This window comes from Balaenoptera ricei, chromosome 2 (assembly GCF_028023285.1).
Source record: "Balaenoptera ricei isolate mBalRic1 chromosome 2, mBalRic1.hap2, whole genome shotgun sequence".
NCBI classification, from domain to species: Eukaryota; Metazoa; Chordata; class Mammalia; order Artiodactyla; family Balaenopteridae; genus Balaenoptera; species Balaenoptera ricei.
In genome coordinates, this window is record NC_082640.1 from 165,907,546 (window position 1) to 165,929,672 (window position 22,127).

Here is a 22,127-nt window from a genome sequence, read left to right on the forward strand (position 1 = left end):
TCATTATAAAAAATACAAAATCACAGTTTTAAAATGATTTCCTGTTTTTGTAGTAATCTAAGCATATTCAAGGTTATTCCTAAAAGATGTCAGTTTACCAAATGCTTTATTAAATAGCAGAGAACTAGATGGAGGATATCTGGGGCCCGGGGAATGGTGTGAACCTGAACACACCCATAGGAGTGTGCCTGCTTGGGAAAGTCATCTGTCCTGGGGGCTCTGGCAGGCTCAGAGGTAAAGACCAATCAAGTAGAAGACAGCAACTAGAAGTTAGGAAGACCTTGCAAATAAGAAGCTTCAGCAACCTTAGAAGATACGAAGGAATAAGGAGCTAAATAAGACAGTAGTCTAAATGCAGAGGGAGGAGTAGATAGGTGAGAAACCACCAAAAAAATCTTGGTAAAGTCACTAGTTGCAGGAGATGAGGAAGTAGAAGAAAGCAATCTTTCTTTCAAATCATAAGTGTAAGGGTAGGTTTTAAATGCTCTCAGGAAAGCTTTCAAATTAATAAATTAAGAAAATTTTCCTTGGAGTTTCAAATTAAACTTTCATAGCTATAAGGCAATATAAGCTTTATATACAATATGTTGCCATCCACTATTTTAAAATATTTCCATTTTAAATTTCACGGCACGCATGTTTATTCTCAGCCACCACATCTGTTATCTAAAGCATTATGGATCCCAACTCCATCAACAATAAAGAATAATCAAATTTCAAATACTTAGTCAAGAATGCAACCACAAATTGAAGCTTAATATCTACCAAAGGTGTACCAGTCATCTGAAAATTGAGTTCACTGTAGGGACAAATAATTTTTTTAAATCCAGTAGGTGTATAACATTAGGTCAACCACAATCTTTGTGTCTGCACTTTGATTTCCTTATCTCATTATGTTCCAGCCAAGCTCTTTCCCACTCCAGCCCTTCACACATGTGGTTCCCTCTGCTAGGACAACTCTGCCATCATCCCTTGCCTAGCTCATGCCTACTCAGTCTCAGGCTCCCCATATGTAACTTCCTAAGGAAACCCATTATCAGTGTCTCCCTCACCACCTACTGCACAGCTAGAGCCCCCAGAGGACCTCAGAGCATAGCCTATACTCTTACACCCAGCCTCTACTTTTCCACTAAGCACAGTAGGCACAGTGTCTACAGCCAATGAAAATGTTTTCATCTTAACTGATTATAAAGCCAGAAGAAAAACAAATATAATAATGAATATATAATAATAAATCTAGCCTGGATTATATTCATCTTCATACCCATGTAGTCAAAAATCTAATTTTCTTTGGAGGAAGGGACCCATGAAGGCAAAAATGCCTAAGGGACCATGAAAGTCATAATGTGTATCTAGTTACTTTGTAGTATATCTTCCAAGAAAAATAACCCTGATTGTTTTATTTTTTTTGAAAGCTGGATGATGGTACCTATTTGGGAATAACTGAAATAATAAATTGCTTAAAGCACTTAAACAGTATCCGGCACACAGCAATAAATGTTATACGGGTGAGTATAATGAAATTATATTCATTTTGAAAATACCACATTTCACACATTTTGAGAACTGTCTCAGTGCATTTCAAAGTTAGTTTTAGTAGACTGAAAGTAATATACATATATTCTTAACTTCTGACAAATGTCCAAAGATGGGCACATGTACCCGAAGAGGTTCAAGCAGGCTGGAGAATTACTTGACATAAACAGAACTGAGAACCAAGAGACAGAGAAACTATTACAAATCTCTAACTTCATGATTTTATTGGTGTATTAGTTTGCATGTATGCTGTAACAAATTACCACAGATTTTCTGCCTTAGAACAATGCAAATTTATGATGTTACAATTCTGTACATTAGAAGTCCTGTACGGGTCTCACTGGGCTAAAATCGTGGTGTCAGCAAGGTTGCATTCCTTTCTAGAGGTTCCAGAGAAGAATCAATTTCCTTAACTTTTCTAGCTTCTTAGAGACCAGCCACATTCCGTGGCTTTGGTCATCTTCCTCCATCTTCAAGGCCATCAATGAATGGTACATTGAGTCTTTCTCACATCGAACCATCTGACTCCCTTTTCTGCTTCCTCTTTCACTTCTAAGAATGCTTATGATTACAGTGGGCCTAAATAGATAATCCAGGACAATTTCGTCTCCTCTAAACCCTTATTTGAACATAGCTACAAAATCTCTTTTGGCATATAATGTAACATATTAAAAGGTTCTGGGGATTAGGATGTAGACATCTTTGGGGGAGGTGAGCTGGCATTATTCTGCCTACTACAATTGATAACGAATATATACAAAACAAAATAGAAAAGAAGCATTAGCTTAAAAGAACTCAAACACAGCAAAGATACGCTTTGAATTTAATAAAAGCTAATTACTAACCTAAAAACTCACATCAAATCTTTTTTAGCACATGCAACTTTATCTTATTTTTCTCCCTGAATATGCTCATGATTCAAATTTAAGTAGACCAGTTTGCTGTTGTATGAAACAGCAGAAAATAATACAAATAATCTATAAAAGGATCAAAGAAGAAAATCTAAGAACTCATTTGTATAGTATATTTAACATTTCTGGATTTTCCAGAATATATTCCAGAATACAGAAATACATCCAATAATTTAGGAGAGGAAAAATGTAAACTTTAAATATCTGAACTCTCCATTCAATCAATACTTCACTGTTGCTAACAGACTATATTACTTAAAATATTGAAAATGTTTGTCTCCAAAATTAAGTTTAGCCAATAGAAGTAGTACAAGCATCAGGCTCATTACCCACATGGGCAGGTGGGTGGAGATATTTATACCTAACTAAAGAATAATTAGCCATAACTTTCTATTGTCAATTTACTCACTAACAATGTGAATGTTGATTATATAATTCAAAGTTGATACCTGCACAGACCTGGTTATCAGGAGCTCCAGGCATATCATTAATTTATTCAATGCTGGTCCTAAGAACATTTAGCCAATTGAGTTTAATTTCAATCCCTGTTGACCTGTTGGCCTGGCTAGATTTTAAATCATAACACTAAACACTTGAGAAGTAAAATTATTGTAATGAAACATATATAAGCAAAAACACAGATTAAGATTAAAATGAAATTCTGATTTGACTCAAATAGTTGACATAATTTTTTAAAAACCCACTGTTTTCCAATTGGCTTTTGAAAATAATTATGAAGAAAGCCTGAAAATACATGAGGGAAGACATAATTTCACATTAAACAAAATAACAGTTTAATGAGTTCAAATAATTTCCTCAATCAATTAAAATAATCTTTCATTATCTCTAATGACCAAGATCACGAGACTTCCGAACAAACTGGTGAAATGTAAAATAAAGTGCTAAAATAACCAGAATCCAAATAAATTACATGACACTTAGAGATTATCCCTTAATTTAGAATGTTTAATTATACTCCAATAGGCAATAGAAAAAATTGGTTTTCCTTGTTATTAGACTAGACAATGACTAACATTTATATAAGTTGCATGACTGTCAAATATTGTTTCATAACAATGAAGAATTTCTAAGTCAAAGATAACTAATGAGAACCCGCTGTATAGCACAGGGAACTCCACTTCGCTGTACAGTAGAAACTAACACAACATTGTAAAACAACTATACCCCAATAAAAAAAAAAAAAAAAAAGAAATTCTAAGACAATAACTACTAAACTTCTAAGAGGTCCATGACATTAACTTCTCAATAGGTTTCCTCTCCTTCTGGAACACTCCAGCTCCAACCTACAGGCCTAAAATAGCCCAGGAAACATAAAACAACTCAGATCTACAAATCTGGCAGCACTCACTGATAGAAACTCCTTGTACATGGGCCTAGGTTAACCTGGCACATGTCAGTTAATATGACACTAAATCAAACTAAGAATATTAGTGCAGAGAATGGTTATTCCAATGAATAGATAGTTTCTCTGTCATGTTTCACTTATAAATAGGTTAACATTGTTCTACCTAACAGACAAGTTCATAAGATAGTGAAGGGAATCAAATATAAATTTCTACAACAATTAACTTTGATACTTCAGAAATATCTAAATTTAATCATCAGTTTGGCTGTCCTCCACCTCTTCTATATATACCACTGTAAACAAATGCTGAAATATGCAGAAGAGATCACTATGCAGGTAACCCCTGGAGAGAAGTTTTCCTCCACCTATTTATTATAGAAATCCTGCTGCATTTTTCAACATGTAAATCAAAAGACATGTCCTACAAAAAACCTCCCCATATGGGCCTTAACAGAAGTAATCAGTACTTCCCTTTTCACCAGGAACATGGTGCTTATATTTCTAATAACGTATTTATTTCATCCTACTTCCTAATAGATATATTTGTAAGTATGCAACTACAACAGCCTTTGCTTGGTCTTCATTACCCATGTTAAGTCCTCATTATTTCTGAATCACCAGGTAGCACCTAAAACATCTTAAATCTAATACATCTTATACCCATAAGGCAAGAAATTACCATATCATCTCTCTGTCACAAAAGTTTGGGTCTTCCTGAGACTTTTTTTATGATTTTAAGGAATAGATAAAAACAGGATCCCTCTTGTTCTCCCACCAAATCAGCTCCTCCTTCCCAACTTTGCTATTTCTCCCAATGGCAAACCGTTAAGACCTTAGAGTATCCTGTGAGTCTTCTCTCTCATTCACCTACACTGGTCAATCCTGCACTAATTCCTCCACAAAATCTTTTGCATTTGTTGCCACTACTAATGTCCTCTGTCAGTCCCTCTTTTGCTTTTACTGAGACTGTTACAATAGGCTCCTAACTAGATGCATTTCCACAATCAATACTAAGATGGGATCTAATAACTGAGTTTCAAAATATTTGGAGGAAAAAAAAAATCACACACACAAAGTAATAGCTGGATATTTTAAATATCCTCTATCAGTTATTGATAGAAATAAACAATTTCAAAAAAAGAAATTAACAATATCAGTAGGGATATAGGAATCACCAAGGACATAGAACAGTGTGAAACAATTTAGCATAAGTGACTTTTACAGAACATTTCACAATAAATGCAGAACATAACTTATTCTCAAGTGCACATGGAAAATTTACTAAGATAGACCACATTTGGGGCAATAAAACAATTCTCAGAAAAGGATCAAAATCATTGAATCAAGAGTATGCTTTATGACTGCAAGGGTACTAAATTTAGAAACTGATGATAAAATATCTAGAAAACTACATAACTGGAAATTAAGTAGTACACTTCAATAAAACCCTATAGGTCAGAGGAGAAATCACAAGAAAAATATTTTCTAATTCAAACTAAGTGATAATAAAAAGACCAGATACCAGAATTTGTGGAATGCATTTGAAGTATTGCTAAGATGGAAATTTATAACTTTAAATGACTATATTAGGAAAGAGAAGTATTGAAATAAAGTTTTCAACTTGGGAATCCAGGAGAATAACAAATGATACAAAAAGGAAGTAAAAGAAAGGAAATAAAAATAACAATAGAGATCAATAAAACATTAAAAAGACAAACAACAGAAAAAAATTTAAATTCAAAGGCTGTTTCCTTAAAAATAGTAATAAAACCCTCAGCAAGACTTATAAAGAAAAAAAGACAGAAAACAAATTACCAATATCAGGAAAATAATAAGAGACATCAGCACAGACCTTACAGAAACTAAAAGAATTAAAAAGGGGATATTACAGAAAGCTTTAAGCCAATAAATTTGACAACTGCAATAAAATGGAAAAATATCTTAAAAGGCACACATTAACAAAACTGACTCAAGAAGAAGTAGAAATTCTGAAAAACCATACATCTATTAAAGAATTCAAGTTTAAAATTAAAAACCTTCCCAAAACAAAAACTACAGGTGCAGAAGATTTCATTGATGAATTCTATCCTACATTTACAAAGAAATAATACAAACTTTACACAAATGTTTCCCAAAAATAAAAGGGAAACACAACTCATGTTAAGAGTCACTGTTATACTAACATTCAAATCTGATAAAGACATTACAAGAAAAGAAGTTATAAACCAATATTCTTCACCCACATAGACACAAAAATTCTTAACAAACTATCACTAAATCAAATCCAGCCATATGTAAAAGGAGAAATACATTTTGACAAATTGGAGTTTATCCCAGGAAAACAAGGTTAGTTTAATATGTACTGAAGGTTCCAACCAGTTGATAAAGACAAGGGAAAAAGAAAAGAAAGAAGAAAGCAAAACTGTCCTTATTTGCAGAGGACATGATCATGTACAAGGAAAACTCTAAGTGCAAGGAATAAACAACAACAACTACTAAAAGCTACTACAACAAATAAATGAGCTTAAGGTTACAAAATACAAGTTTAATATACAAAAAAATCAATTGTATTTATACCTATTAGAAAAGAATGTTGGAAATTCAAATTTTAAAGAGTTATTTTATATAACATCATAAATTTTAAAAAGTTAGGAATAAATCTAAAAAGGATGTGCAAGACCTGTTTGCTGAAAATTACAAAACATCATGAGAAAAGTTAAGGACAACCTAAATTAATAGATAGATACACCATGTTCATAGATTGGAAGATATCATCAATATTAAGATGTCCATTCTCAAATTAACCTATACATTTAACATAATCCTATCAAAACACCACTAGATTCTTTTCTAAAATTGACGAGCTGATTCTAAGATGTAAAAAGGAATTCAAGTGCTCTATAGATAACAAGATGAGCAATAAATTTTTATTAAATTAAAAAAGTAGAAATAAAGGCAATCACTCTGAGAGATTACAATCTTTATACCTCACCTTCTGAAGCTTTTATGAAAAAGCTGGGCACTTGATATAATTATCTAAATGCACAGATATTTGGTTCTTTTGCATTTCTCCCCAATGACAGTTTTATGATTTTATAATAGACTATTGCATATTCCTTATGCAAAGAAATGACTTACAGGGTGCCAATACTGATAAATATTTACTAAAAGAAAAATGGGGTTGTAATCTAGTGTTAATTAGTGGATAGGCTATAACATATAACATGTATAGAGATCATATAATGTTTTATTTATAAGTTCCATAACAGATTCTATTGTACTGTCATTAAAAAAAAATTAAAGGGCATCCCTAACTTTTATTATTGGCACAATTTACATCTTTCAATTGCACTAGACCAGCAATTCTCAAAGGGTGTTTGGGCACCATCCAAGACCCCTTAATTATAATACTAAAATGTTACTTGTCTTTTCCACATTCAATTTCTCATGAATGTAAAATGCAGTTTCTTCAGGGGTTACATGACAGGTAATATAACAACAGATTAGATGAAGAAGCAAAAGTGAAAATGCAGCCATCTTCTTTTAAGACAGCAATTAAAGAGATTTCCAAACGTTCAAAAAACAAAGTCACTCTTTAATTTTTTTGTATTGAAAAACAGTTAAATTTCATTGATTTTTATGTTAGTATGAATGGATTTATAATTATTATTTTAAAGGTATAAATATTTTCAAATACCCAGTTTTAATTTTTAATATGATAGATATTGATATACACAACGTACATTAATAAAAGATCTTTGAGTTCTCAAAATTTTTAAGAATGTAAAATGATTCTGATACTAAAATTTGAGAATCACTGCAGGACAGTAATAAACAATTTTTAAGTGGTATGTGTAGAGAGAATAATCCTGATCACTAAAATAAAAAACAAAAAATTTATTTTAAAAAGAATTATCATATGTTAATGTTTAGTTTTCCTTAGTGGGAAGCTATATGACTCCTCTTTCTGGTTCTTAATAAAGTTCAGTAAGAGAAAAAGCCTTGGACTTCCCTGGTGGCGCAGTGGTTAAGAATCCACCTGCTAACACAGGGGACACGAGTTCAACCCCTGGTCTGGGAAGATCCCACATGCTGCAGAGCAACAAAGTCTGTGAGCCACAACTACTGAGCCTGTGCTCTAGAGCCCACAAGCCACAACTACTGAGCCCGCATGCTGCAACTACTGAAGCCTGCACACCATAAAGCCCATGGCTGCAACAAGAGAAGCCACTGCAATGAGAAGCCCATGCACCACAACAATGACTAGCCCTTGCTCACCACAACTAGAGAAAGCCCGCATGCAGCAATGAAGACCCAACACAGCCAAAATAAATACATAAATAAATAAATTTATTAAAAAAAAAAGCCTAAGGCCAACACAACATAAGATACACGTAGGATTCCTATACCTGATGCTATTTTTCTTCTTCCCATTATATCCATCCCTAGTAGAACCAAACAGAAAGGTAATTTTCCATGACTCTTGTCTAACTTTTAAAGTTAAGTATTGCCTACATATTAAACCCTGTGCCGTGCTCTCCCAAACTCGCTTTCCCTTACTCTACTGCTTTCAACAATGTGCTTATAACCTCATATATTACATAGTTTACTTATTTATCACATTTATTTTGTCACCCCTCTCAATATAATGTAAGGTAAACAAGAGTAGGATTTTGGGGACTTCCCTGGTGGTGCAGTGGTTAAGAATCTACCTGCCAATGCAGGGGACACAGGTTCAACCCCTGGTCCAGGAAGATCCCACATGCCACAGAGCAACTAAGCCCATGAGCCACAACTACTGAGCCTGTGCTCTACAGCCTTCAAGCCACAGCTACTGAGCCCACATGCCACAACTACTGAAGTCCGTGCACCACAACTACTGAAGCCCACGTGCTCTAGGGCCCACGTGCTGCAACTGAAGCCCGCACGCCTAAAGCCCGTGCTCCGCAACAAGAGAAGCCACCGCAATGAGAAGCCCCCGCACCACAACGAAGAGTAGCCCCCACTCGCCGCAACTGGAGAAAGCCCGCATGCAGCAACGAAGACCACCCAATGCAGCCAAAAAAAAAAAGAGTAGGATTTTTTTTCTCATTTACTGATAATATCCTTAGCACCTATAATAGTACCGAAGACAAAATAGACACAAAGTAAATATCTGTTGAATGAATTAATGGGTATTTTACTGCAGTAAAATATAAATTTTGGCATTTTACCAGGGAAGAACAAGCATGTCTTAGCAAATCAGCACTTGCAAATGGACAAAAGACACAAATGCTATCTATGTACACAGGAGGGATACAGTAGCTGAAGGAGAAATTCTCAAGGAGAAACAGTTTTCTCTTCTAGACCCAGAAATGAAGGTAAGGAGACAAGAGACAAGGAAAGGAGACGAATTTGGAAATTCTGTAGTTCAAACCAGAGCCAAGAGAAACAGAATTTTTTTTCCCAAACATAAGATTCCACAAATATAAACAAAGAAAAATAAAGAGTAAGAGCAGTTAACACACCTCTCTTCTCCCGATGTATTTCTTCCAGAAGCTGCTCCTGTCTTTCTATCTGTTCAAAGAGACACTGAAGCTCAGCTTCTTTGTTTTCAGTCATGTTCCCGAGTTGTTGTCTGCACAACATCAGCTGGTGCCGTAGACTTTTCTCTCTGTTTTCTCTCTCTCTCAGCTCCTCACAGAGCCACTGAAGTTTAGTCTAAAAATATGACATTTATATCTAATTTTTAAAAAAATCTAGAAAACAGTAGCATTCCAAAACATGAGAAAGTCATGATAATCTGAATTTAGACAATAACTAACAAATTTAAGCAAAATTTTAAAATACCCATAATGTTTTAATTTGCATAATGGTTTATATCAGTTAAAAGTTGGTGCAGAAATGATTTCCTTGGATTTTTATAAAATATTTGGTATACTCTATCATCTTTGGAAAGGCAGTACTACAGAAAAGTTTGGCCTCCTAAACGTCCAGGTGTAATACAATTAACCCCCTAATTTGATATATAAAGCAGTCTGGTACAAAAGACCCCACAATAGACCTAGTAACTGGTTATGAAGGGAATTTTAGAGATTAAAAAATAAGATAAAATTCCTAGTTTTGTTTCTAAAAATGCATATCCCCAAGGGTCCAGCTAATCAGGTAGAGAGAGAGATTCTATATGGCATGAGGCAGATAAAGTCTGCATTTGCCCACATTTAAAACCAGGAAATTTAACCAAAGCAACTCTCTTTTCCATGGACTCTAACCTCACCAACTCTAATATTTAGATATTTAAAACAGGGATGAGAAAAGAAATCTTTCTTCCACCTTCAATAGAACAGAATTTCAGTCGGGTCTTAGGACCTTCCCAAGTGAGGCTACCATCCAAATTCTAGTCGATTTTAAATAATCTAAACAGTCTTCACCTCAAAGAAGCAAAATAGGGGAAGTCATGAACTAGAAGGGAAAATGAGATTAAGCAAAAGGACAATTTCCCTGAATAGCATGAATCCATAAGTAAGAATGTTCTAGGCCTCTAGAAGTCTAGAAGGTTCTTAGGATATGCCCCAGTATATTAAAAGTAGCTGTGATAGAATTAGCCTATGATGAAGCAGAACTGGGATATGGCCCTTAGACCGGGATCCCCCCACGTACCTCAGCTTTCAAACATCCCCAGAAATGAAAAAAAAGGCAGTTCCTTTGGACAGAAGGTCTAACAGATGGTGACAAAGAACAAAATACTGTCATTAGTCGAATTATGGATAAATTATACACTTATATTGTAAGGTAACAAATGTATAATATGTTGGGTGAAGAAAAATGGAAATCACACTTGTAAAGGCATGATTTATTAATAACAAAGCACTTTTGATCAAACCAGAGCTTATGTTAATGAGGTGGCTTAGGGTGGGGCCCCCAGATAGCCTCCGTAAGGGGCTGATCATTAGAGAGTTGAAACTTACGATCCTACTCATCAACCTCTAAGAAGGGGGATGGGGGACAGGCAGGGGAGGACTGAAGATTAAACTCTATAAATACTCCTGAACAATGAGATACGATGAGCTTCCAGGTTGGTGAATACATCCACATGCCAAAAGGGTGATGCACCCAAAATTCCATAGAGACAGAAGTTCCAGTACTAAGGACCCTTTGGGACCTTGCCCTATATACCTCTTCATATGGCTGTTCATATGCATCCTTTATAATAAAGTAATAATAGTAAGTCAAGTATTTCCCTGAAATCTGTGAGCCATTATAGCAAATTAATGAACTATGGGAACCCCAGTTTGAAGCCAGCTCAGATAGAAGTGTAGGCAACCTAGGGACTCAATACCTGTGACTGGCAGCTGAAGGTGGGGGAGGGGGAGTCTTGTGGGACTGAGCCCTTAAACTGAAGGATCTGCACTAACTCTGGGTAGTTAGTGTCAGAGCTTTAATTAAGTTGTAGGGCACCCAGTTGATGAATGCAAAAAATAGAAAAATTACTTGATGTGGAAAACTCAAACTTTTGGAGTCAAAAATACTGTGAGCAGAAACAGATCATAATAGTAGGTATTTCACAGGAAGGGCAGACCACGAGGATTTTTCATCTTCACAGCTCTGATTTGCACAAGCTAAATTCTTGGTAACTGCAGTAGAAATAATGGGAACTCCCTCCTCCACCAACTATCCACTAATAGGGTGGTCAATCTACTGCAGACAAAGCAAGCTAAGAACACTGAAGTCTCAACTGTAATTTCCCCAGATTGTTTATAAGGCTTCAGTTATGAATATAACTTATGAATAGATATTTTTAAAAATCTTCAACAAAATACTAGCAACCAGAATCCAGAAACATATAAACAGGTTTTTACAGCATAATCAAGTGGGATTTATCCCAAGAATGCAAGGCTGCATTAATATCTGAAAATTAATTAATGTAATATGCCATATTAGTAAGAATTAGGGACATAAAGCCACATGAAAATATCAAAAGGTGCAGAGAAATCATATGATGAAATTCAACACCCATTCACGATGGAGACACTCAACAAACTAGGAATAGAAGGGAACTTTCTCAACCTGATAAAAGACATCTATAAAAAACCCACAACTACTATCATACTCAATGGTAAAAGACAATGCTTTCTCCCTAAGATCAGAAACACGAAAAGAATATCTGCTCTCACCACTTCTATTCAACACTGTATTAGGAGGTCATGGCAGGGCAATTTTGCAAGAAAATGTAACAAAATATGTCCACATTGAAAAAAAAGAAGTAAACATATTTGCATCTATTTGCAGATAACATGTCCCTGTATAAGAAAATCCTAATGATTTCACTAAAAACATATTAGAACTAATAAAATAGTTCAGCAATGTTGTAGTACATAAGGTCAATATACATAAATCCACTGTATTTCTATATACTTGAATGATCAATCCAAAAATAAAGTTAAAAGTCAACTGTATGTACAATAGCATCAAAAGGATAATATACTTAATAATACACCTTTAAAAAGAACTGCAAAACACACTCTGAAAATATCTGAAAGAAAAATAACTCTACAAAACACTGTTGAAAAAAACTTTAAATACCTAAATAAATGGGACCATATCCCATGTACAAAGATCAGAAGACTTAATATAGTTTAGACAAAAATACTCCCCAAACATCCTACAGATTCAATGCAATTCCAATCAAAATCCCAGCTGGTTTTTTTGAGAAATTGACAAGTTGATCCTAAATTTCATATGGACATTCAAGGGACCCAGAATAGCCAAATAAAGTGTTGAAAAATAAGAACAAAGTTGGAGGACTCACTCTTACCCATTTCAAAGCTTACTACAAAGCTACTGTAATCAAAACAGTGTGGTACCGGCATAGGATAGACATATAGATCAATGAAATAGAATTGAGAGTCCAAAAATAAAACTATACATATATGGTCAACTGACTTTCAACAAGGGTGCCAAAACAATCTGATGAGGAAAGAATAGTCTATTCAACCAGTGGTGCTGGGACAACTGAATAGTCACATGTAAAAGAATAGAGTTGAACCCATACCTCATACCACATAAAAAAATTAACTCAAAATGGATCAAAGACCTAAATGTAATTGTTAAAAATATGGCTACAAAAAAAAATAAATTAAATAAAATAAATAACTAAATAAAAAATTTAAAAATAAATAAATAAAAATATAAGACTCCTAGAAGAAAACAGGCAGAAGTCTTTGTGACTTTGGTTTGGCAATCATTTCTTAGACATTACACCAAAAGCACAAGCAACCAAAGAAAAAAGCTGATAAGCTGGACTTAATCAAAATGTAAAATATTATGCTTCAATGGTCACAATTAACAAAGTGAAAAGACAACTCACTAAAAAGGAGAGAATACTTGTAGATCACATATCTGAGAAAGGACTTGTATCTAGGATATGTAAAGAACTCAAATAATAAATTAAAAGATAACAAATTGATCAAAAGATCAAAATAGACATTTCTCCAAAGAAGATATATGAATGGCCAATAACCACATGAAAAGATGCTCAACATCACTAGCCATCAGGGAAATGCAAATCAAAACCACAATAGAATTCCATTTCACACCCAGCAGGATAGCTATAATCAAAAACAAACCAGATGATAACAACTGTTAGTGTGTATACAGAGAAACTGAAATTCTCATATACTGACAACAGGAATGTACGGAATGTACAACAGTGTAGTCACCTTGGAAAAACAATCTGGACTTCCTTCAAAAGCTTAAACATAATTACCGTATAACCCAGCAATTCTCTCCTAGGTATGTACCTATGAGAAATGAAAACATATGTTCACGCAAAAAACTTGTACTCAAATGTTCATAGCAGCACTATTCATGATAGCCAAGAAATTAAAATAATCCAAATGAACATCAACTGGTAAATGAATGTGGTATATCCATACAATGGACAGTTATTTAGCAAGAAGAAGTAAAGTAATGATACATACTACAACATAGATGAACCTTGATAATATTCTGCTAAATGAAAGAAGTCAATCATAAAGGATAGCATATTCTATGATTCCATTCATAGGAAATGTCCAGAACAGACAAATCTATAGAGATAAAAGCAGATTACTTGTTGACTAGTGCTACAGGGAGGGTGGATGGGCAGATAAGGATGTGATGGCTAATAGTCCAGATTGTCTTTTTGGGGTGATAAAAATGTCCTAAAATTCATGTAGTGATGGTTGCACATCTCTGTGAATATATTAAAAACTACTGAATGGTAACTCTAAATAGGTCAAATGTATGGTACATGAATTATATCTCAACTTAGCTGTTATTTAACAAAAGAAAGAGAGAGAGAGAGAGGGAGGGAGGGAGGGAGGAAGGAAGGAAGGAAGGAAGGGGAAAGTAAAAGGGGATAGATCAACAAAGCTAAAATTAAACCTCCCTGCAGAGATGAGACCTGGCTGACCTGGCTTTAGTACTTGCTATACAATTTGTAGGCCTCTGTCTTGTCTATATGTCACTAGATAAATACAGGAAGTCCTCAACTTAAATTAGGATGTGAACTTCCAATTGTGACTACAGAAATTTAATTAAGTCTGCTTCATTTCCCAATATCCACCTTGAGATACTACTGCAAATAGAAAAAGAGAAAAAAACTTCCATAGCACAGAAAACATGGTCAATTCTGCCAGATTAAAGGAGCACTTTCTACTATAACATTCCACTAATGCATTTAGGAAGAAAACAGGGTGAGTGTGAGGGATATACCATCATCCCCATCTAACCACAATATGAGAGACAAGGATGTGAATTGGACTGTTCTTTAGAAAGCATACTCTCTATATAGAGTGGAGCAAATATCGGAGGCTGGAAGTCAGGAGGCTGTTACAATATTCCAAACAAGTGAAAATGGTAAGGGTTGAGCCAAAATGTATGTATTTGGACTTAAATGTGAGGGGGGTAAGGAAGAGAAAGGAATCAGTATTGATGGCCAATTTTTAGCTTAAACTGAAACAGGAAACCTAGAAGAAGCAACGATTTAGGGGTTAAGAAGTTAACATTAGGATGAAACATATAGAAGTTGTTAGGAACAAAAGATACAGAAGCATAGATGACTAATTGGATATCCAATTATATATACAGCTCTAAAGCTCAAAAGATATGGTCAAGAGATACAAAACTAAAGAATCAACAGCCTAAAGGAAGTTAACGGCATAGGAATAGATAAAATAGCTCATAAAGAATATCTACAAAGAAAACAGAAGAGGGTTTAGAAGAGATAAACACAAGAGAATTTCAAAATAAAATGGAGATGTAGATAGAGAGTCGGGAGGAAAATACAAGAGTCTGGGGCAATAGAACCCCAAAGGAAGAAAATACTACAACAAGGTGGATATCCTCAATGTCAAAGACTCAAAAGGAAGGGACAGGTATATCTAAAAATATATATTTTTGTCAAAAATAACTGCAGCTCAGCCCATTAGACCAAAATAGGACTGAAGCATGAACACCAAACTGTTTACGGTGATTATGCCTTTATACCTACAAAAGATGAGTGTAAATATTGAAATTTTATTCTCAATACTGTTATATTTGTTACTGTTTATTTCTCCACTTAGCTATGTTAGTTTTTCCTTTAAATATTTAGGTGCTCCAACATTGGGCACATATCTACAATTGTTCTCTCTTCTTGTATTGATTCCATTATAATGACCTTCTTTGTCTCTTTTTATCATTTTTTGTTTACAGTCTATTTTGTCTGACATAACTAGAGCTACCCTTGCTTTTTTTGTTTTCTTTTTTTTGGCGGGGGGAGGGTTGGGTTACCATTTGCCTGAAATGTGTTTTTCCATCCCTTCACTTTCAATCTATGTGTACCTTTAAGGCTAAAGTAAGTCTTTAATAGGCAGCATATTGTTGGATCTTGTTTTTTCCTATCCATTTGTCTATTCTATGTCTTTTAATTAGAGAATTTAATCCATTTACATTTAAAGTAATTATTGATAGGTAAGGGCTTACTATTGCCATTTTGCTAATTGTCTCCTGGATGTTTTGTAGGTTCCTTGTTCTTTGATTCTTATCCTGCTGTCTTTTTTGTGTATGTTTTGTTGTCTTCTGGTATCAATATGCTTTAACTTCTTTATCATGTTGTTTTATGTAATTATTATAGGATTTCCCCCTTGTGGTTACCATGAGGCTTACATAAAATATCTTAAATGTGTATCACCCTATTTTAAACTGATAACAACTTAACTTCAATAGAATTCATAAACTTCACACTTTTACTTCTCTTCCCCCTCACATTTTAGGTTATTGCTGTTACAATTTACATTTTTAAAAAAAATTCTTTAACTAAGATTGTATGGCTATATGTGTGTGTGTACAGTTAGTTACAATCGCCAAAATGAGAATGTATTCAATGCACTAAATAATAGAAATTATTCTAGACAATTATTCAGTAATTTTGATACAGGTCAGTTGGAAAATGATTCTATAACATTACTACTTGAGTCATTAATTTATTAATTGATATTAACTAGGCAAAATAAGGAAAAGCCTATGCTATCACTGCTTCTATATTAAAACTACAATCTGAATCTGTAGACCACACCTTCTATTAACCTCATCAATCTTTGCCAGTTCCTCAAGAAAAATAAATAAAATGAAAAGTCCCGGTGACTATCATATTATTATTGGTATGATGCAAGGAAACAAGGGAAAGGTTAGATGTATAGTTTCTGGAAAAGATATATTTTCAACAAAGTCTTTTTGCTATTTATTTGGCACCTCAAACACATACACATCTTTATTCTTGTATGTTAAAGAATTTAATATAATAAACCCTCAACACATTTTTCAAGAATTTTATGATATTCTTCAATTAAAATCTCCTAGGGAGTTTCCAAAACAACCAACATACGCGCATGCGCACACACACCCACATGCACATTACAGCTAGTTTTGCACATGGTGAGGCCCTGACACACGTAATTAAATGAACAATTAGATGCTGTTAATTTTTTTGGAAAGACGTAGCACCTTGCATCTAAGTAATAAAATAGAAAAAGAGAATGGTATCTTGAAAACAGAAAAAATCCAGTTCTTTTAGTTTTAATATATTAAGAAAGCTTAATGAATATTCAAAAGTAACACATTTAGGACCTGAACACTATCAATTTTAATTATACAAAATATAATCACAAAGAAGAAGGGCTGAAAGGAGGTACATACAAAAGCCCTGATAACTCTGTGCCATGTAGGCATGGTCCTAAACAGCAGCTTTCAGATGCCAATCCCCCCAGGATTAGTCTAAGATCAGATAATTATTTAATATTATCACAAATGGCTAGGTATTAGAATATAAATTGATGTATTAGTATGTTGGGGACAATTAAATGAAATAACCTTGACATACAGAAGAAATACATACATGCAAGATGAAATTTGAAACAGATTGACGAGAAGGAATGAACTTAAAAAAAAAAATCAAATATGGATTGATAAATGGTATGAAGTTCACAGCTGACCATAAAAATCCTTGTGAGGAAAGAGTAAAAGGAGTCAGATTATTCAACCTCTTATTTACAGGAAGACCAACATGTTCTAGGACCAAGTCGCTATTAGATAATATTATAGGAATTAATTTCATTGGTTTACATCAGAGACATCAAATGTACATGCTAAAGGTGCCAGATAGGAAACATCTGTAAAAGTACATAGAAAATATGTTCTCTTTTGTTTTTCTTGAAAAGTTCAATTCAGGCTACAATGTTACTATTTACCATTTTGAACCACGCATGGATACAAGAGATAAATCCAATTCTCTTCAATCGACTTCAAAAAAAATAATGTGCAAGCCTAAAGATAAAATCAAGTAATACTTTTCTTCCATATTGGGAGTCAACAGAAAATGATGGTGATTATGTCAAATGATAGCTAACTATATTAAGAAAGCTTAATGAACAGTCAAAAGTAACACATTTAGGACCTGAACATTATCAATTTGGATTAAAAAAATGCAACCACAAAAAAGAAGGGCAAGAAGGGCACCACATCTAATGTGGTGTCATGTCCATGGTTCTTCTTCTTAACTCTGTTTTCTACCACAACCAAACAAAACCCTAGTGTTATCAGATCCTCTGATATCTCAAAAGGAAAACAATTTCATCTTGTAATAATGCACTTAATTGATTTTTTTAAAATGTTCATTACCAAATCGATTTTTTTTTAACTCATGTGGTCCAAACAAAATGAGTCCCTGTGGATCACCACCTTCAATCATCCGGTTTAATCTGTTCTTTCCCAATGATTTAATGGCAAATTTAGAAAATACCTTCACACTTCTTTTTCTTAATGTTTTCCTACTTATTCCATCCCAGTCTTTGGCCCGTGTTCACTACCGCTGCTAAGAGATGATAATAAAAAAACAATTCTGTTTTGTCATAACAATAATCCTGGTTCTGATAAAAACAAAACAATAACAAAAAATTATTTGCAACAAAGCATTAATCAGGTTTGATCTGTGTTATGGACTGAATTACATCCCTCTCAAAATCATATGTTAAAGCCCTAACTCTCAGTGTGACTGAATTTGGACACAGGGCCTTTAGGGAAGTAATTAAGGTTAAATGAGGCCATAAGGGTAGGGCCCTAATCCTACAGGGCTAGTGTCCTTATAAGAAGAAGAGACACTCTCTGACTCCTAACCTTCAACTCCTCCAACCATACCGCCAGTCCCCACATGAGAGGTGGCCGTCTACAAGGCAAGGAGAAGTCTCACCAGAAACCAAACCTGGCAACGTGATCTTTGACTTCTAGGCTCCAGAGCTGTGAGAAAATAAATACCTGCTGTTTAAGCTACCCAGTTTTGTTGTGGCAGCCCTAGCAAACTAATACAGTATGACCTATGGCTCCAGTTAATTCCTATTGAGCCTTTATTCCATTGCCATACAAAATTAAAAATAGGTTATAGCTAGATGCTTGATATGAATTGAATAAGTATGCGGAATATATTATTAATCCTACAAAACAAATTAACTTATGGAAATTTAATCAACCAATAATCAATTAAGAGAATCAAGAGTCTGTTAGAGAAACAGCCGTTATCTATCATTCATTAAGTATCTTGGAGAAACAGCTTGGAACACAGCATAGGAATAACTTTACCAATTCCAAACAATAATTAGCTGACAAGGCTATTAATCACAGTGCAAACACCATTCTATTAACCACTCACAAGAGCATCTTACAGATTACATAATAGGCTCATTTATTTAACTACATCAACAAGTATTGCTAAGTAAACCAAAATAGGGAAAGAATTTCTAAATAAGGTAGTTTTTTACCTTCTTAGTTGACAGCTTGCAACTAGGTGGGAATATTTTGAAGTATCTAGTAAAACAATCAAAATGATCTTTTTAATCTGTAAGAATCCTCTAATGAGATTCACTGGAATAATATACCGAAAGTCACTAAGGAATGACTCAAAGCTAAAAACCAAGGAAAACAGAAAATTCAAATAAAAGATTATAGTTGATAGAGTTAGCAATAATATCAGGAACCATAATTTTGCTGCTTTTAACTACTATGCTTCCTTCACCAAAACTCTAAAAACAATTTTGAGAGAAAATGTTTACATAAGAACCAGAGATAAAGAGGATGGCAATTTTTTAAAATGTGCTAGATCACCAAAACAAGAATTAAACCAGACCTGCAAAATTCAAATCTAAATCAAAATATAATTAACCTCAATATTATATTATATTATTAATATAATATAACCTCAAAAATATAATTCTTTCAATAATACTTTCTCTACTTTTCTGCTTGGTTTGAAAATAATCTGGAAGAAATATACCCATAATCATAGTACATATTAAAAAATACAAAATGCTTCCTCCAGTTAAGCTGAGAGTGTTCCCTGTATACTACCTAAGGATATTTCCACCACGTGAACGAAGATACCTGAGTATTTGTATCACATTTTGATGTCTACACTGGAACGATAAAATACTAGATGGTCATTTGCATCCTTCAACAAGAATTAAATACAGTAGGTCTAATACTTCTCACACAATAACTGTTTTTAAAAAATCCACATCACTAAAAAGACAATATTCATAAATGTAAGGTTTATATTCAAGTGTAATCACACAATCAGTAGAAAACAACAATGGCACAGAGTTCAGAGATCCAGGTTCCCAAACCCTTCTCAGAAACTAGTTTTATGTCCTTAGATAAAACTCAAAACTCCCAGGACCTGTTTCTCATCTACAAAATGAGAAAGTCAAACTTCACAATCTCTAACGCTGCTTCAGTTATAATATTTCAAAAACAGTAGGGAAAAGTAAATGCTTGTCAACGCGTGAAACACGTTATATTGATACTGTAAAAAGCGTGACTCTTTGGGATGATACCAAATAGGATAATATAGGAAAATCCCCAAATAACTTGGAAGTATATTTCTTATTTATATAATCTTAAAATTTACAGTACTGATCAAAGAAAACCAATATTTGAGAGCTGACATATTTACTGAAATCTAATCTGCTTGTTATTTATTCATTGGTGATATTTAAGCTGAGGAAGTAAGCTGAGTAGGAAAATGCAGCAAGCCTAATTACTCTCTAAAAAAAAATATTTATTGAGCATTTAGCCAAGCCTGTGGTAAGCACTGAAGATGCAATAGGAACAGGACAGACACAGGTCTTTCCTCATAACGCTTACAGATTAAAGAAAGAGGAGAAGAGTAAATGGGAGTTTCAATACAGTGGGATAAAGGCCAAGAAGGAAAAGATCTTCAGAGCCAAAGAAGAATATAAATTCTCCTAAGATACACCTTTGTGCATCTTAAGAGAATAATTAATACCAGACTCCCAGAATTAAATGTGCTCTCTAAACAAGAGTACTGAGCCTCCTGCATTGTGCTGAAGAGCAGTTGACACCAGCTTTTTTATTCACTATCATAAAATGATAAGTTAAGATCTGGGATCAAGAGTGATGCTTGCTAGTATTGTGGTTCCATCCTGAAAGTGAGTGCCTGATGGCTCTAGATTTGATGATTTGTGCCTATTTTCTCACTACAAGTGTCTTTGCTACTTCTCATTTCTCTCCATGATTTGAACCTAAACTCTGCTCTATGCCTTTGTCCCTGCTTCTCTTTAGGCATTCCTGTCCAGATGGAACTTTCTGGATATCAATCCCTGTGGTGGAAACTCTTCCAATACTTCTGCTAGCTTGCCTATCTAGGACCCTGCATGTCTGTCTATTCCAATACTAACCTTTGACTGTAGTCTTCTAGTTTAAATGGAAAATCCTGGACATCTCCTTCTCCATCAGCCTCTGACATAACATTAAACATCACTTGCATATTGTCACCAAAATGTTTCTTCAGTCTGTCCCTTCCTCTGAATCTCTACAATTTCCTAAATTCAAACTTTCACCCTACCTCAACCAGAGTCCTGGGTCTCACCCGAAGACCTCTTAGCTGGTGTTCCTGCCTTTGGGCTTCCCACCTCTAACCTACCTTTCACATCACTATCAGAGTGATGCTTCTAAACTATGAATACGAACATTTCACTCTCCTGTTCAAAACTCCTTCATGATTCCCCACTAAATGCAGAGCTGACCCAACCTTTGAAAATGGCATACAATGCTCTTCTTGGTGGATCTAATCTCTGCCTCCTTCTGGAGCCTCATCCCTGACATTCCCTGACTCACATTTTCATATTGTATGTAGTATTGCCAAATCACTTGGGGTTTCTTTTGCATTTATCATGCTGTATCTCTTCCAGGCCATTCCTACAATTGTTTACTCTGTATGCATGTTCCTTCCTCTTAACCTGGCTGGCTTCAAGATTTATCTGCGACATCAGCCTCCAAGGCAGCTTTCACATACCTCTGTTACAGCTCTTACATATAATGTTGAAATTATCTACATAAGTGTCGACTTTTCTAGAGAAAACGTGTTCCTCAGGAGGAAGCATCATTTCTTAATTCATTCGTTATGTCCACAGCATGTAATATAACATTGGGGCATAGTAGCTACTTAGAAAATTCTCTGCTAAACTGAATAAAATTTGGCCTCTACATGCCTTGTCAGGATTTATGACAAAAACAAATCCTTTATCTATGGGAATTCCTTGCATAACTTAACGACCACCTCAACCCTCTTCCTCCCTGCAATGTATTATTTTTACCCTTCATTGGTTATTTTATCTATGAACCTGGTCCAACTCTTAGTTGGGCTTCATGTTTATGTTATGTCACCAATGCCAACAAAGCAACAGTGACACAATTCCCACCCAGTCCCTTAGTTCTTCTAGAATTAACACTAAAAGAAGAAATTC

General features: G+C 34.5%; 1 protein-coding gene across 2 annotated transcripts in view; it reads right to left on the reverse strand.

The window, feature by feature from the left end:
- The window catches only part of CEP128 (centrosomal protein 128), a 428,617-nt gene that overhangs the window by 217,947 nt on the left and 188,543 nt on the right, over positions 1–22,127 (reverse strand). For both annotated transcript variants that reach the window (XM_059915805.1, XM_059915804.1), the window contains one exon: positions 9,321–9,513. In XM_059915805.1, the coding sequence (XP_059771788.1) occupies positions 9,321–9,513 (193 nt within the window). The remainder of the gene's footprint in view (positions 1–9,320; positions 9,514–22,127) is intronic.